Genomic DNA, 15,083 nt, shown 5'->3' with positions numbered 1-15,083 from the left:
TATTGTGAAGATGTCAATGCTACCTAGAGCAATCTACACATTCAATGCAATCCCCATCAAAATACCATCCGCTTTTTTCAAAGAAATGGAACAAATAATCCTAAAATTTGTATGCAACCAGAAAGGACCCCGAATAGCCAGAGGAATGTTGAAAAAGAAAAGCAAAGCTTGTGACATCACAATTCCGGACTTCCAGCTCTATTACAAAGCTGTCATCATCAAGACAGTATGGTACTGGCACAAAAACAGGCACATAGGTCAATGGAACAGAATAGAGAGCCCAGAAATGGACCCTCAACTCTATGGTCAACTCATCTTTGACAAAGCAGGAAAGAATGTCCAATGGAAAAAAGACAGTCTCTTCAACAAATGGCATTGGGAAAATTGGACCTCCACATGCAGAAGAATGAAACTGGACCATTTCCTTACACCACACACAAAAATAGACTCAAAATGGTTGAAAGACCTAAATGTGAGACAGGAGTCCATCAAAATCCTAAAGGAGAACACAGGCAGCAACCTCTTCAACCTCAGCCACAGCAACTTCTTCCTAGAAACATCGCCAAAGGCAGGGGAAGCAAGGGCAAAGGTGAACTATTGGGACTTCATCAAGATAAGAAGCTTTTGCACAGAGGAAGAAACAGTCAACGAAACCAGGGGACGACCGACAGAATGGGAGAAGATATTTGCAAATGACATATCAGATAAAGGGCTAGTATCCAAAATCTATAAAGAACTTATCAGACTCAACACCCAGAGAACAAGTGATCCAGTCGGGGGATGGGCAGAAGACATGAACAGACATTTTTCCAGGGGGGACGTCCAGATGGCCAACAGACACATGAAAAAGTGCTCAACATCGCTTGGCATCAGGGAAATCCCAATCAAAACCTCAGTGAGATACCACCTCACACCAGTCAGAATGGCTAAAATTAACAAGTCAGGAAATGACAGATGTTGGCGGGGATGCGGAGAAAGGGGAACCCTCCTACACTGTTGGTGGGAATGCAAGCTGGTGTAGCCACTCTGGAAAACAGTATGGAGGTTCCTCAAAAGTTGAAAATAGAACTATTCTATGATCCAGCAATTGCACTACTAGGTATCTACCGCAAAGATAAAAGTGTAGTGATCTGAAGGGGCAACTGTACCCCAATGTTTATAGCAGCAATGTCCACAATAGCCAAACTATGGAAAGAGCTCAGATGTCCATTGACAGATGAATAGATAAAGATGATGTGGCATACACACACACACACACACACACACACACACTGGAATATTACTCAGCCATCACAAAGGATGAATACTTACCATTTACATCAAAATGGATGGAACTGGAGGGTATTTTGCTGAGCTAAATAAGTCAATCAGAGAAAGACAATTACCACATGATCTCACTAATATGTGGAATTTAAGAAACAAGGCAGAGGATCATAGGGGAAGAGAGGAAAAAATGAAACAAGAGGAAACCAGAGAGGGAGACAAACCATAAGAGACTCTTAATCATAGGAAACAAACTGAGGGTTCTTGGAGGGGAGGGGGGTGGGAGGATGGGGTAACTGGGTGATGGATGTTGTGGGGGAGAGGTATGGGGTGTAATGAGCACAGGGTATTATATAAGACTGATGAATCACAGACCTATACCCCTGAAACAAATAATTAAAAAAAAAAAGAAAAGAAAACATACTTCCACACAAGTTAGCCTATGCTGAGTGAGAGATGGAGGAGGCTCTGACAAAGAGTACTGGCTTGTTCAGAGGGGAGAGGCTACAGCAGATTCCGGTGGTCAGGGGAGGCCCTGGGGCTGCCACCACCGCTGTTGCTACCACTCAGCAGCTTTGGGGCCCCTCTTCCGGAGGTTAAGAACAAATGGAGTAAAACAGTAACTCTGCAGAGGGAGAGCAGAAGTTAGGTGATTGACTCCACTGCCTCCTCAGGAAGAAATGGGCAGCCAGCAGGGAGGGTGGTCAAGGAGACAGTCTGACCCGCAGGGAGTCCCGCTCAAGTGCAGGGGCTGCAGCCTCCAAAGCTGTGCAGTGTCCACAGTCAGCTCGGCTAACTCTGACCTGGACTGCTGGTGGAGGAGGGGTGAGGGCTGAGAGCTGGGAGGGGGGTGGCGGGTGGGGGCAATTCTCAGAGCAGTGCACTTACACGAGCCAACAAAAGGATGTTGAGGTTTTTCTCAGCTCGTAGTTGTGCCATCAGGCTTGGGGGAAGGCAAAAGAGGGGCCACCCGTTGGGGACTGAGTGGATAGAGCCCAGTAAGATCCCAGAAGTGCTGGGGCAGGGACAGCCCCAGTCAAGGCAAAATCATAAAGCAGATAAAGCACCCTCCAGGGCCCACATCCCACTTCATTTCCCCTCTTTCTCCACTTAACCCCACACTGGGGGCTTCACTGGCCATATTGACTCCTCTCCTCAGACAATGCAACCCCTGACCTCTATCGACCTTTCTCAGCCCATGCCCCCCCAACTCCTTGTATCAGTTAACTGAATCAGTTCATTTGTGCTTTCTCCAAGCTAACAGGTGCATTTGCTTTTCATTTCCTGTCCAAACCCTGTGTTTTCCCTACTTCCATTCAGCTGTTCCCTCTACTCATATTATCTTTCTTCCTTATTCCTATCTCCTGAGCAATTCTGAATCCTTCAAGGCCACGTCCCACAGCACTCCCCCACCCCCCACCAGAAGGAATCTCCATTTTCTTAGCTCCCTTTGTGCTTTAAATGGGTCTTGCCTATCGGTGACACTTCCCTTACAATTGTTGCTGCACATGCTCGTTTTCCTCTGTCTGATTCTTTTTTTTTTTTTTTTTAGATTTTATTTATTTATTTGACAGAGAGAGAGAGTACAGGCAGGGGGAGCAGCAGTGGGAGGGTGAGAAGCAGGCTGTCCACTGAGCAGGGAGCCCAATGCGGGACTCTATCCCAGGATCCTAGGATCATGACCTGAGTCAAAGGCAGACGCTTGCTTAACCAATCAAGCCACCCAGGTGCCCCTGTCTGAAAGATTCTTAAGGATACAATCAACATGTTTCATCTTTGTTTCATCAACAGAATCTTGCATAGTTCTTGGAACATAGTAAATGCTTAATGAAGTTAATTAATTAATTAATTAAATTCAAGAATGTGTCTCAGCTAACTCCCAGAAACAAGTATACTGTAGGAATTTTGTGCAGAATACCAGAGATGTGGCTCCCTTGGTTTTAGCCTTTGCCTTCCAGGCTCCACACACCTGCACCTTCACTTGCCATTTGCAGGGCCTCAAAAAAAGCCAACAGCCCTGAAGCATCATGGGACTCCTCTCATAAACTGCTTGGTTCAACCACTTTGGCAAACAGCTGGCCAGCATCCGCTACAAGTCTATATACATACCCCATGATTCTACACCTAGAGATATACCCAACAGACATGCATATATGAAAAGTGTGTACAATAGGCTACTAGCACCATTATTATAATAGGGGGGAAAAAACAACCCAAAGATTCATCAATAGCAGAATGGATGAATAAACTTCTGTATAGTCATACACTGAAAAGCCATGAAATGACCAGGTGCAAGTAATAACATAGATAAATTTCATCAGATGTTGAGCAAAAGAAACCAAACATAAGGCACACACCATATAATTCCCTTTATATACAGGCCAAACTAACCTATGATGTCAAAAGTGAGAACAGTGGTTGTATTTGTGAAAGAGGGAAGAGCTAATGAATGGAGAGAATGTGTGGTAGATACACAAGCGTGTTCATTTAACAGTAACACACGGAGATGTATGTTTCTAGTTTTGTATGCTTTTCTGTACATGTGTCATGCTTTAATAAAAATGTCTGTTGGGGCGCCTAGGTGGCTCAGTGGGTGAAGTGTCCAACTCTTGATTTTGGCTCAGGTCATGATCTCTGGGGGGTAAGATCGAGCCCTACATCAGGCTATGTGCTGAGTGTGCAGCCTGCTTAAGATTCTCTCCTTCTCCCTCTGCCCCTCCCTGCTCATGCTCTCTCTCTCTCTAAAAATAACAAAAATTAAATTAAATTAAATTTTTAAATATCTGTTTATGAAGACAATGGTCCAGCAAACCCTGGAGTGATTTCTATGGAACCAATTCCCTCTAGGATGGTGCTGCAGCCCTGAGTTCTCTGAGTCCCCATCTGTCCCCCGTGCCCAACAACTTCACCACTCACTTTGTTTCAGGGGAGGTGCAGTGAGGAAGAGATAAACAGAAACAAATACAGTCTTCTTAGAACTTGCCTGGGTCCCAGACAGAGTAGTCAATCAGAGACTCCTTCCTGAGAAGTGAAAATTTCAACACAGTCTATAAGAAGAGCCAGTAAGCATGCCTTAGAGCTAATCCATGAGATGCTGCCCTGCCCTTTTGTTTTGTCTGCAGCCCCTGCGTGTTCACAGTCTCCAGTGTGTCCTTTGGGGTTCCCTCAGAATGCACAGAGCAAACCTGAATTTAGGGCCTGGACCCACTTCTGTGGGCAGCTACTTGAAGGTCCCTGCTCCCCAACACACCTGACCCCAAAATCATCCCAATCTGCTTCTAAGATGCCTAAAAAGAATTCATTTATTCACTCAGTTAACATTTTGAGTACCTATTGTGTGGGCACTTTGCAGGGCACTAATCACAGCTGTAATTATATATTGAGTCCTGTGATAGATGTTAGCTCTGTGAAGGAGGGGCCCATGTACTGATTCACCATCAAATTCTCAATACTTAGCACAGGGCCTGGCCCAAAGGTGTTCAAGCACATCAGGGAAGGAGTGAGAATTGAGAGGGAGATGTCCCTGTGAAAACAATTAGCATATGTCACATTGTACAATGTCATAATAGGATTAAGTGTCTTGAATATGTGTTCTTTTAAGTTAAGAATGTTGCATTCTCCCAAAGATCCCAGTTATGACAATGAGAAAACCTTCAGAAAAGAGTTACCCATTAAAACTTATCATCTTGGGCCCCTGGGTGGCTCAGTTGGTTAAGCGTCTGCTTTTGGCTCGAGTCATGATCCCAGGGTCCTTGCTCCCTGCTAGGCAGGGAGACTACTTCTCTTTCTCCCTGCCCCCTGCTCGTGCTCTCTCTCACTATCTCTCTCATAAAAAAATAAAATCTTTAAAAATAAATAAAACATCATCTCATCCAGGATTTCCTTTAAGATTTTTATTTATTTATTTGAGAGAGCATGAGCAACAGAAAGAGCACAAGCTGGGTGCAGGGGGAGAGGCAGACTCCCCAATGAGCAAGGAGCCTGATGCAATCCCAGGACCCAGGGATCGTGACCTGAGCCAAAGGCAGACACTTAACCAACTGAGCCACCCAGGCACCCCTCATCCAGGATTTTCTCTCTCTTTTTTTTAAGATTCTATTCATTCATGAGAGAGAGAAAGCATGGGGTGGGGGGAGAGGAAGAAGTAGGCTCCCCACCAAGCAGGGAGCCCGAGTCGGGGCTCGATCCCAGGACCCTGGGATCATGACCTGAGCTGAAGGCAGACGCTTAACGACTGAGTCACGCGGCTGCCCCTCATCCAGGATTTTCTAACTCGCTTTTGTCTTAAATAATTAACCAACAAATTAGTCTCTCTTCTTGACTCTGATCACAAAACTAAGTGAAACATAGACCCTGTCTCCAATTAACTGAGTAACATGAGTGATCATCTGGGGGGACCCGATATAAGAACTTTCTAAGCATGTTATAATACCATACCTCACCTAACGCTCACACATCCCTATAGAGCAGGCTCCCCTGTTGACTTCACCTTATGAATGGAAAACTGAGAAACAAGAGGTTAGTTAGCTTCTTCAGTGCCACCGAGGGAGTACGTGGTTTAAAATCTAGAACAGCTTCTCCCAATGAAACTTGCCAATAGACAGATAAACTCTCACTTTATTCTAGAGATTATTTAAAGTATTCATCCATCCATTCACTCAATAAAGGGACAAGATTTATTGAGACTCTGTGCCAGATACTGTTCTAGAGGCTGAAGAAACAGCAGTGAACAAAACAGACAAAAACCCTGGCCTCAAGGAGCTTACCTTCTAGTGAGGTAAAGAGGAGCCCGGGAGACAGAAAAGAAAACAAAGGAGTAAACAGGAGAGCATGTCCAATGGAGATGGGGACCACAGAGAAAATAAGCAGAGAGGGAGATAAGGCGTTACAGGATGGCGGGCTTGACAATTTTAGTGGAAGCCATCACTGGGAAGGTGGTATGAGCAGAATCCTGTGGGGCTGAGGGAGCAGGCCAGGTGGTCAGTGGGGAAGTGGTGTTCCTAGTGGAGAAAACTGAGTGCAAAGCCATGGAGTGCAGTGTGCTCCAGGAGCAGCAGGTCAGGGATGCTGAACACAGGGCGTGCAAGAAAGGAGGGAGGAAGGGGAGGGGTGTCAGGAAGGCCAGATCACGTAGGCCACTATGAAATGTGTGGCTTTTACTCTGCATTCAGAAGCTTCTGAAAACGCTCGGCAAACCTCGAGAGTGATAGGAGGTTCTTACATATATATTATGCATATTAAATTCTTCAGTAAGCCAAAATTTAAAAAAAGAAAAGGTTTCACTGCCCTCATGTGTCCTGATGGGATGCTCTGAAATACACACAGCCTCACTTGTATAGTAACCCCGCCCAGAAAGCATAGCCCGGCTCACATGAGGAAACCTCACACAAACCCGGATTCAGGAGCCTTCCACAAAACGACTGGCTTGTACTCCAAAAATGTCAAAGTCATGAAAGACAAAGAAAGGCTGGGGAGGGTTATATATCAAAAGACATAACAAAACAAAACAAAACAGGGCTCCTGGCTGGTTCAGTCAGTAGAGCATGCAACTCTTGATCTCGGGGTTGTGAGTTCAAGCCCCACACTGGGTGTGGAAGCCTACTTTAAAAAAAACTTTTTTTAATAAAAAAATAAGAGACATAACAAAAAAAGGACCTAACAACTGAATCTAATACATGATCCTGATTGGATTCTGCACTGGGGAGGGGAGAATGCCATAAAGCCCATTATTGGAACAACTGGTAATATTTAGATATGGACTGTGTATTTGATTGTATCGATGTTAAATTTACTAAACTTTGATAATCGTGCTGACATGATATAATATGATATGGGAATGCCCATGTTCTTAGAAGAGTCATGCTACAAAACTTAAGAGTAAAGGGACATGATGCCTGTAATCACTCTCAAATACTTCAACAAAAGTTTTTTTTTCTATTTTTTTATTTAAATTTTGTTAGTTAACATACTTACTACACATTTATATGCACATACCTATATGGGGACAAAAAGAAATAAAGCAAATGCGATAGAATGGTAACAACTGGTGAGTCTGGGTGAAGGAAATATAAGAAGTCTTTGTACTATACTTGCAACTTCTCTGGTGCTCTGAAATTACTATTTTAAACTTTTTATTTTAAAAGTTTAAAAATTTTTAAAATAAAATAAAAGTTTAAAACTGAAAACCAATAAACAGAGCAGCAGTTTCATTCAGCTTTCAGCAGGCCAGCCCCACAAACACAGGGCACAGCCAGAAGAGAGAGAAGTTCCCTAAGGCCAAAGCCCGTCAGCCTGTGCCCACACCCTGGTGGGGCCAGCTCCCCCCAGGTCTCCCTGCAGTGGGTGTGCTCAGCTGCACCCCAGGCGTGGCCGTGGGACAGCCCGTTCTCCTGTCACTCGGGCTCATCTTCTCAGACCTCCTCACCTTCTGGCATCCAGACCTTCCTGACTGCTCCCTGTCCTCAGCGCTCTCTGCCCTTCTTTCCCTGTGTTTGTTACAGATTTGTAAATACAAATGCATGTGTTTCAACTGCTGGTCTCCCCCAGTCCTCTGGAGCCTAGACTGTGTCTGGGAGGACACAAGAGTGCCCGCGATGGGTCTATATGGGGCTTCTAACAGGCCCCAGACAAACACTACCCTGGGCCCAATTTTCCTCCCTCTGCACCCAGAGTGTGTCCTCCACTCACTCCCTCACCCTGATGGCCCTGGAAGAGCCACTGACTAGAATGCAGACGCACACGTCAGAGCACCCTCGACTCCAGGGTTGGACGAAGGGGAACGAAGCTGAGATCTCCCCAAGCTGAGTTCTCCATGTGCTCTGGAGCTTCCTGATACAGTCTCCTTCTTCTCCCTTCCCCACCTCCTGCTCCAAGCCAGCATTTCCCTAATGATTTTCAGGTTCGTGTAGCCTCTGGGCTGCTGGAGGCTGCTGGGGGGTGAGGGGCCAGGCCATTCAGGCAGAGTGGCTGTTGGCCGCACGCTTCCCTCCTCCTGGCTCAGCTTCCCTGCCTGGAGAGCAATCTGTCAGTCTCTGATTTCCAGAACCACTTCCTTAGAGAAACCCAAGCCCAAGGGCCACTTCTCTCTGCTGGTAATCACACCACATTAGAGAATATTTCCTTTGTCCTTACGGCCAGCAGAGAGGACGCTTTCTCCCCACTACACAGAAAGATAAATTGAAGCCAGTGGAAAGGAGTCTCCCTGCCCCAGGAACACGGAGATTGCTGGATTGCTGAAGGCATGGCCAGACGCACTTCTCAAAGACCTCCCAACCTGCTGCCAGCCGGTTCCTTCTGACCTAGCCTGTCCAGAGCTGTCAGGAGCTGCTCATCGTCACGGTGCCAGGCGACCTTGTAAACAGCTGAATCCAGGGGCTCTGGGTTCTGATCTCCCCGGGGGCCATGGCCCCAAGTCCATGCCATCCCCCACCCCACGTCAGGGTGGGCCTCCTTACCTTGGCCCTGATTCCCCTTGAGGAGCAGGAGGAGTGTGAGGACGAGAGCTTGCCCCAACATCCCTAGAGGACAGAGGGGTCGGCCGGCTCCTCGCCCACCAGACGCTCTGCTTGTGCCCAGGCTCAGCAGCAACCAGCCAGCTAGAGGGGGAGGGGGAGCAGAACTGCCTCGCTGTTTGTCCGGCCACAATTTCCTCAACTCAAGGCTGTTCTCAGCAGCTGAGAGCTAACAAGGCCACAGAGAAAGTCCCAGTACCTGGACCTGGTCCTACAGTTCACACAAGCTGAACTTTCAAATTTGGCCTCAAGTGGGTGGGTTCTCAGTTCGCAGTGACTCACAAACCCAGCTTCAAAATCCTGTCCATCGCTCTGCCCCAGTCAGGCTGCCTCATTCAAGGGACAGAGAGGAAGAAATGTTCCAGTTGTCTCCATCCTACTGGCAATATGGAGAAAGCTGCCAGGAGGCAGGGGGACGAAACAGCCATTATCCCAGACTGTCCCATTCCAACAGGCACTGTGAACGTGGGAGGAGGGGTTGGGGGTGTGTGGGCTGAGAAGTGGAGCCCTAGATAAGCAGGTGAAATGTTGAAGGAAAGGAGTAGGGACACCAGGAAGATCTAAGACCCAGGGTTGCTCTGCAAGTTGGTTTAAGCACATGCAAACTGAAATGCCTTTACATAGATTTGCTTTTGCTCATTTCCTATCTGTGCTTCTATGTCCCATCCTTTCCTCTTTTGCTCCTTTCCCATAGTAGTTCTCTCTTCCTTCTCTTGCCTTCTCTCACGCAGACAGCAACCAAACTCATTTTTGCTGTCCTCCCCTGCCCACACTTCAATTCCGCCCTCCACAAAGGCCAGGAAGCTTTGATCCTTCTTATGCCCCCGCAGAGGGGGAGAGGTGGTGGGGCCCCACCTTCCCCAGAAAGCATTTGCTTTGAGGCCATACCCTGGGGCTCCATGACTTGTTCTTCCTTCTGCTTTCCCCTTAGCAGCAAATTCTTTCAGTTCCCTTCCGATCAGCCCTTCTTCTCTTTTTCCATCCTTTGATCCATTTCCAATCACCCCATCTGAAGCTGGGCTCAGAGGAGGCAGATTAGAGCCTCAACTACTAGTGAAGAAAGCAGGGTGTTCTGGACAGAGCACAGATTTGGAGACTTGAGGGACAGTTCAGCAACTTAACAACCTGTGTGATCCTGGCCAAGTTACCTTCTGAGCCTGTGGGGTCAGTCCTTGGCTCAAGTTCCTCACAAGGTAGTTTTAAGGATCAAATCAATAACTGTAGCTGACTGTACACACAAAAAAGAAGTCTGGACATAGGTAAGTCCTGTTTTCTTTTTTTTAAGATTTGTTTATTTATTGAGAGAGAGAGAGCCAGTGGGGTAGGGGCAGAGGGAGAGGGAGAGAGAGACTCTCCAACAGACTCCCTGCTGATCAGGGAGCCCAGCTGTCATGACCCTGAAAACATGACCTGAGCCAAAATCAAGGGTCCAATGCTTGACCAACTGAGCCACCTAGGCATCCCTCTTTTTCTTTTTCTTTTTTGCATTTTATTTTCCTTAATTTAGCCTTGCATGGCTTTTTCCCACGGGTTTAATGGTTATCAGCTCTGCCACGGGGCAGCCCCTCACCCCTACGGAGCTTCCTCAGAGCCAATCTGGCCATGCCCTTGACTTTGAGAATAGTGCTCAAGACATGATGCAACATAGGGGTACATTTCCTGCCATGAAAGATGGAGGACAAAGTCCAACTGTTCAAAGCAACTATCGAACAGCACTTACTAATCTGCTTCACTGATCCTGACCCCAACACCAGCTCCATCCTTTCTCCACCAGTTGCATGGATACATACCATCCCCTGGAAACTGAACTGGGAGCAGACATGTTGTTGTATCTTGTGGTCTTGTTAGCTAGAATGCAATGGTAAGTTACTCAAATAAGAGAGCTTAAAGCTATCAGCAAAAGGGAGGAGGGGAAGGGACAAAAGCAAGGAAGGAATGTGTTTTATTCTGCAGAACCAACAGTTCTAGCCAAAGAGTGGCCCAACTAGGTTTTTCAACTGATAGCCCCTTGCTATGTGTGTCTTGCCTGATAGCCCCTTATGTGAGCCAGTGTGACTGGATTGGAGCTGAGGACCTTTGCAGAAGCCCCCCTGAGTTGTCCTGAAGTTATAAGGACTCATTATAATACTCATTACAATACTCATTATAATACTAAGCTCATTATAATACTAAGATCTCCTCCTACAGGCAATTTTCTGCCACTTTTTGAACATATGTTGTATGCACTAGAATGTTGACATGTGGGGCGTCTGGGTGGCTCAGTCGTTAAGCATCTGCCTTCGGCTCAGGTCATGATCCCAGGGTCCTGGGATCGAGCCCTCCATCAGGCTCCCTGCTCAGTGGGAAGCCTGCTTCTCCCTCTCCCGCTCCCCCTGCTTGTGTTCCCTCTCTCACTGTGTCTCTCTCTGTCAAATAAATAAAATCTTAAGAAAGAAAGAAAACCAAGTTACAGGTAGAGCTGGGATTTGAACCCCAGACTGAGTTGAAAGCCTGGGCACTGAACCATTAATCATGTAAACAACTGACGACATCAAGGGAACTGCTTGAAAATAAGAACAACTTTTATATACTTCTGCTGAGAGAAGCAGGGGAAAGGAAGGGAAAAATGGGAGCAGGAGGCCTGAAAGGAGCCATTCATTATCTTGCAGGCTTTTGGCAAGGCTTCCTAAATGCAATGGGCCTGTGGCGTTCATGATCAGGAGTAATGATTCCCCCTGCTAGAAGTCACGTCTCCCAGGCTTGCTGAGAATCTCCACCAGAACTAGAGAAAACTCCTTGGAACCTGTTGAAATGCGAGAGTGAATCCCAGAGCCAGTGATAGCGGCTGAGCTGGATGAAGCTCCAGGCTTGTTTTCTGAGGTCCCAGATCCATAAATTGGAAGAGATGCCAGGCTGAGATGCAAAATGAAACTATCCTATGGGCATCAAGGAGACAGCAGGAGGGCACGTGGGTGGCTCAGTTGACTCTTGGTTTTCGCTCAGGTCATGATCTCATGGTTGTGAGATTGAGCCCGTGGAGCTCTTCGCTGGGCGTGGAGTCTGCTGGAGATTCTCTCTCTCCCTCTGCCCCTCCCCGACTCTCAAAAAAAAAAAAAAGAGAGAGAGAGAGACACACAGCAGTAAACACTCCCAGTTGACACTTAAGTGCTCCAGGTCTAGGCGGTGACCGACTGACCACAAATCAACGCCTGAGGCTCCATAACCAATGAGTAATGAAAAAACTTTTATCTTTGATCAGCAGATGTCTGAGCCATCTGCGGACTTCCTTCCCAGGATGCAGAGCCATCCGGGAGCATGTCAAGAAGACTGACCATAAAGGAGAGATTGGAAAGGGTGTTCAAAGACCACCAGTGAGCAGCCAGTGAAAGGAGAAGTTCTATTCTAGGACTCCAGGAAAACAGAAAACATTCTCATTTGAAACTGCAGAAGAAAAAGAAGGCAGTGGTCACTGAATAAGAACTCATTGTCTTTATTTTCCAACCACCTGAACACTGTGCTTCTGAAGCCATGACTGGGTTTTTAACAAGTACAGCCATTATTCTGGGCCTTTTTCTGTCGGTCTTTCTCAGAAAGGCTAGAACATTGTTTCTCCTTCTATGTGTATTTTTTTTATTTTATTTTATTTATTTGACAGAGAGAAACACAGCGAGAGAGGGAACACAAGCAGGGGGAGTGGGAGAGGGAGAAGCAGGCTCCCCGCAGAGCAGGGAGCCCGATGCGGGACTCGATCCCAGGACCCCGGGATCCATGACCTGAGCCGAAGGCAGTCGCTTAACCAACTGAGCCACCCAGGCGCCCCTTCTATGTGTATTTATCTTCTTTGGGCCTTCACTTACCAGAAGAAATCTGCCAGGTATTGTTTGTTTGTTGGGTGTGATGACTTTCAGATTCAGGTTAAATTGGAGGAAGGCGATATTCCCACCAAAACACAGGACAGCAAATAACCTGCTGGAGCCCTATCTGAGTCAAAGACCCAGGATCCAAAGAGTGCAATCCATGTCAGGGCTCATCTCAGGAATAAGGAACCTGCTATCCTGGCTTCAGCATGGAGAAATAGCTCTAACAATCAGAGAACTGGAAGCTAACTCCCCAACACTAGCAATATGGTGTAGGAAACGGGGATCAATCTCTGCTTCTCGGCGCTGGAACAAGATGTTTCCACAGGAGCACCTGGCTGCCTCAGTCCATGGAGCATGCGACTCTCGATCTTGGGGTTGTGATTTTCCACCCCACATTGGGTATAGAGATCACTTAAAAATAAAATCTTTTTTTTTTTTAAAAAAAGCGTTTCTGGGGCACCTGGGTGGCTCAGTCAGTTAAGTGTCTGCCTTTCGGCTCAGGTCATGATCCCAGGGTCCTGGGATTGAACCCCACATCGGGCTCCCTGCTCGGCGGGAAGCCTGCTTCTCCCTCGCCCACTCCCTCTGCTTGCGTTTCCCTCTCTTGCTGTGTCTCTCTCTGTCAAATAAATAAATAAAATCTTTAAAAAAAAAAAAAGAAGTGTCTGCCTTTGGCTCAGGTCATGATCCTGGAGGCCCCGGGATCAAGTCCCACTTAGGGCTCCCTGCTCAGCGGGGAGTCTGCTTCTTCCTCTGCTCCTCATCCTGCTCGTGCTCTCTCTCTCAAATAAATAAATAAAAATCTTTTTAAAAAAATAAAAAATTTTAAAAGGTGTGTGTGGTTTTTTTTTAAGATTTTATTTATTCATTCAAGACACAGAGATACAGAGAGAGAGAGCATGAGCAGGGGGAGAGGCAGAGGGAGAGGGAGAAGCAGGCTTCCCGTGGAGCAGGGAGCCCCACACGGGGCTTGATCCCAGGACCCTGGCATCATGACCTGAGCCGAAGACAGACGCCTAACCATCTGAGCCACCCAGGCGCCCTGAAAAAGGTGTTTCTACATAAAAAATGAAAGTTTTCACAAATCGCAGGAGAAATTCATCAGTGAATTGCTTTATACAAATGAAAAATAATTAAATATAAATGTGTCTTATTCATTAGTATCTTTTAATATGTAATATAAATCAGAATCAGATTAGTACCAAATAATATACTGAGATTTTATGTTTGATGTAATAATATATCAGAGTGGTTTGCAAAAAAGAAAAACAGAATGACTCCCAGATGCCCTGCCACCTTGTTTGTGAGTTATACCTATTTTGTGAATTATAATATAGAAGATCAAAATCAAGGCTTTAAGGCTTTAAGGATAAGGTAATTTGTTCAAGCCCATGTTCCCTCTAACTTTTTAAGTTGTGTTACATTGGCGCCTCTTGCAAAGTTCTCAGAGTCCCTCTGGCAGGCCTGCCCCTCTAGGTGTCTCTGATTTTGCTCCTTAGCCCACCTGCGTGCTTTCTTCTTGCTACGACGGAGACCTGGGATCACATGCTTTGACCTGCCCTCACTCCACTCTCTTCCCTGATCCTTCGCTCCTGTCTTCCAGTCCAGCTGTACAACCCAGCCCAAGTTCAGGCAGTTAGACACACCACTAAATGTCAAAAATAGATCAACTTCATTCCAGGTATATAAGCATCACTTCAGGTATAGAAGCCTTCAGTAGACACTTTTGTTGTCCTGTACTTTGATTTTAGTAATTCTTCTCAACCTATATCAAAGGCCAACTTTTGGGTCTTGGACCCTAGAAATGTGACTCCCAAGCCCTTTTTCAAGTCGTAAAAATAACAGTTTATCTTTCACTTCTAGACGCTTGTCTTTTCTAAATGCAGTGGTTCTTCCTGCCCTGTTCTTCTTTTGGATCTTAATTTGTCAAATCTTTAAAATTTTGTTTTTTCTCCTGGCTGCAGCTCGGCTGCCAACTTTGCATCCACACTTTTTAGCCCAGTCAAGCTTGTCATATATCTTAAATACTTTTTGTACATACACAGTCTGTGTGTGTGTGTGTGTGTGTGTGCATCATACATAATAGTGACTCCAGCATGCACAACAGCAACATTTGTTTGATTACTAAACCCTCCACCCCACTTGGAATCCCACCAGCCTAAACTTCTAGATAACATTGATGAAATAACATGTTCAATACGCGGTGCTTCATGAAAGACAAATGGAATTCTTGTTTTTCTATCATTTCAACCATTACTGATTTTCCAAGACTTAGTTGTATCTAGAACGAAAGCCATTGGGTTCTCCTCAGAACAAACAGTGCAGAGAAACCGTGCAAGAGATGGAAGCAGAGTCTTCATAGCAGAGTTGTTTTTCCCATTCTTTAGGGATTTGCTGTGGGATCCTACAGTTATTCACTTCCTTAAAATTTCAAGAGAATGTGAACAAGAGAGATAGTAACCCTTTCACT

At 46.1% G+C, this 15,083-nt stretch overlaps 1 protein-coding gene across 6 annotated transcripts in view; it reads right to left on the bottom strand.

The window, feature by feature from the left end:
- Window positions 1-15,083, bottom strand: part of CD244 (CD244 molecule) — a 44,069-nt gene that overhangs the window by 16,056 nt on the left and 12,930 nt on the right. For 2 of the 6 annotated variants that reach the window (XR_014146625.1, XR_014146626.1), the window contains exon 1: window positions 8,718-10,122. The exons of 1 other annotated variant lie outside the window; for it this stretch is intronic. Coding sequence is in view for 2 of the 5 variants with exons in the window: in XM_031040262.2 (XP_030896122.1) it covers window positions 8,718-8,778 (61 nt within the window). In the remaining 3 variants the exon portion in view is untranslated. Of the gene's footprint in view, window positions 1-8,717; window positions 10,125-15,083 lie in introns of those variants that run through there. 3 more of the 6 variants (XM_031040262.2, XM_031040263.2, XR_014146627.1) reach the window with 2 other exon arrangements.

The sequence above is a fragment of the Leptonychotes weddellii genome, chromosome 6, assembly GCF_054177405.1.
Source record: "Leptonychotes weddellii isolate Sample4059 chromosome 6, ASM5417740v2, whole genome shotgun sequence".
Classification (NCBI taxonomy): domain Eukaryota; kingdom Metazoa; phylum Chordata; class Mammalia; order Carnivora; family Phocidae; genus Leptonychotes; species Leptonychotes weddellii.
This window is presented reverse-complemented; position numbering and strand designations above follow the sequence as displayed.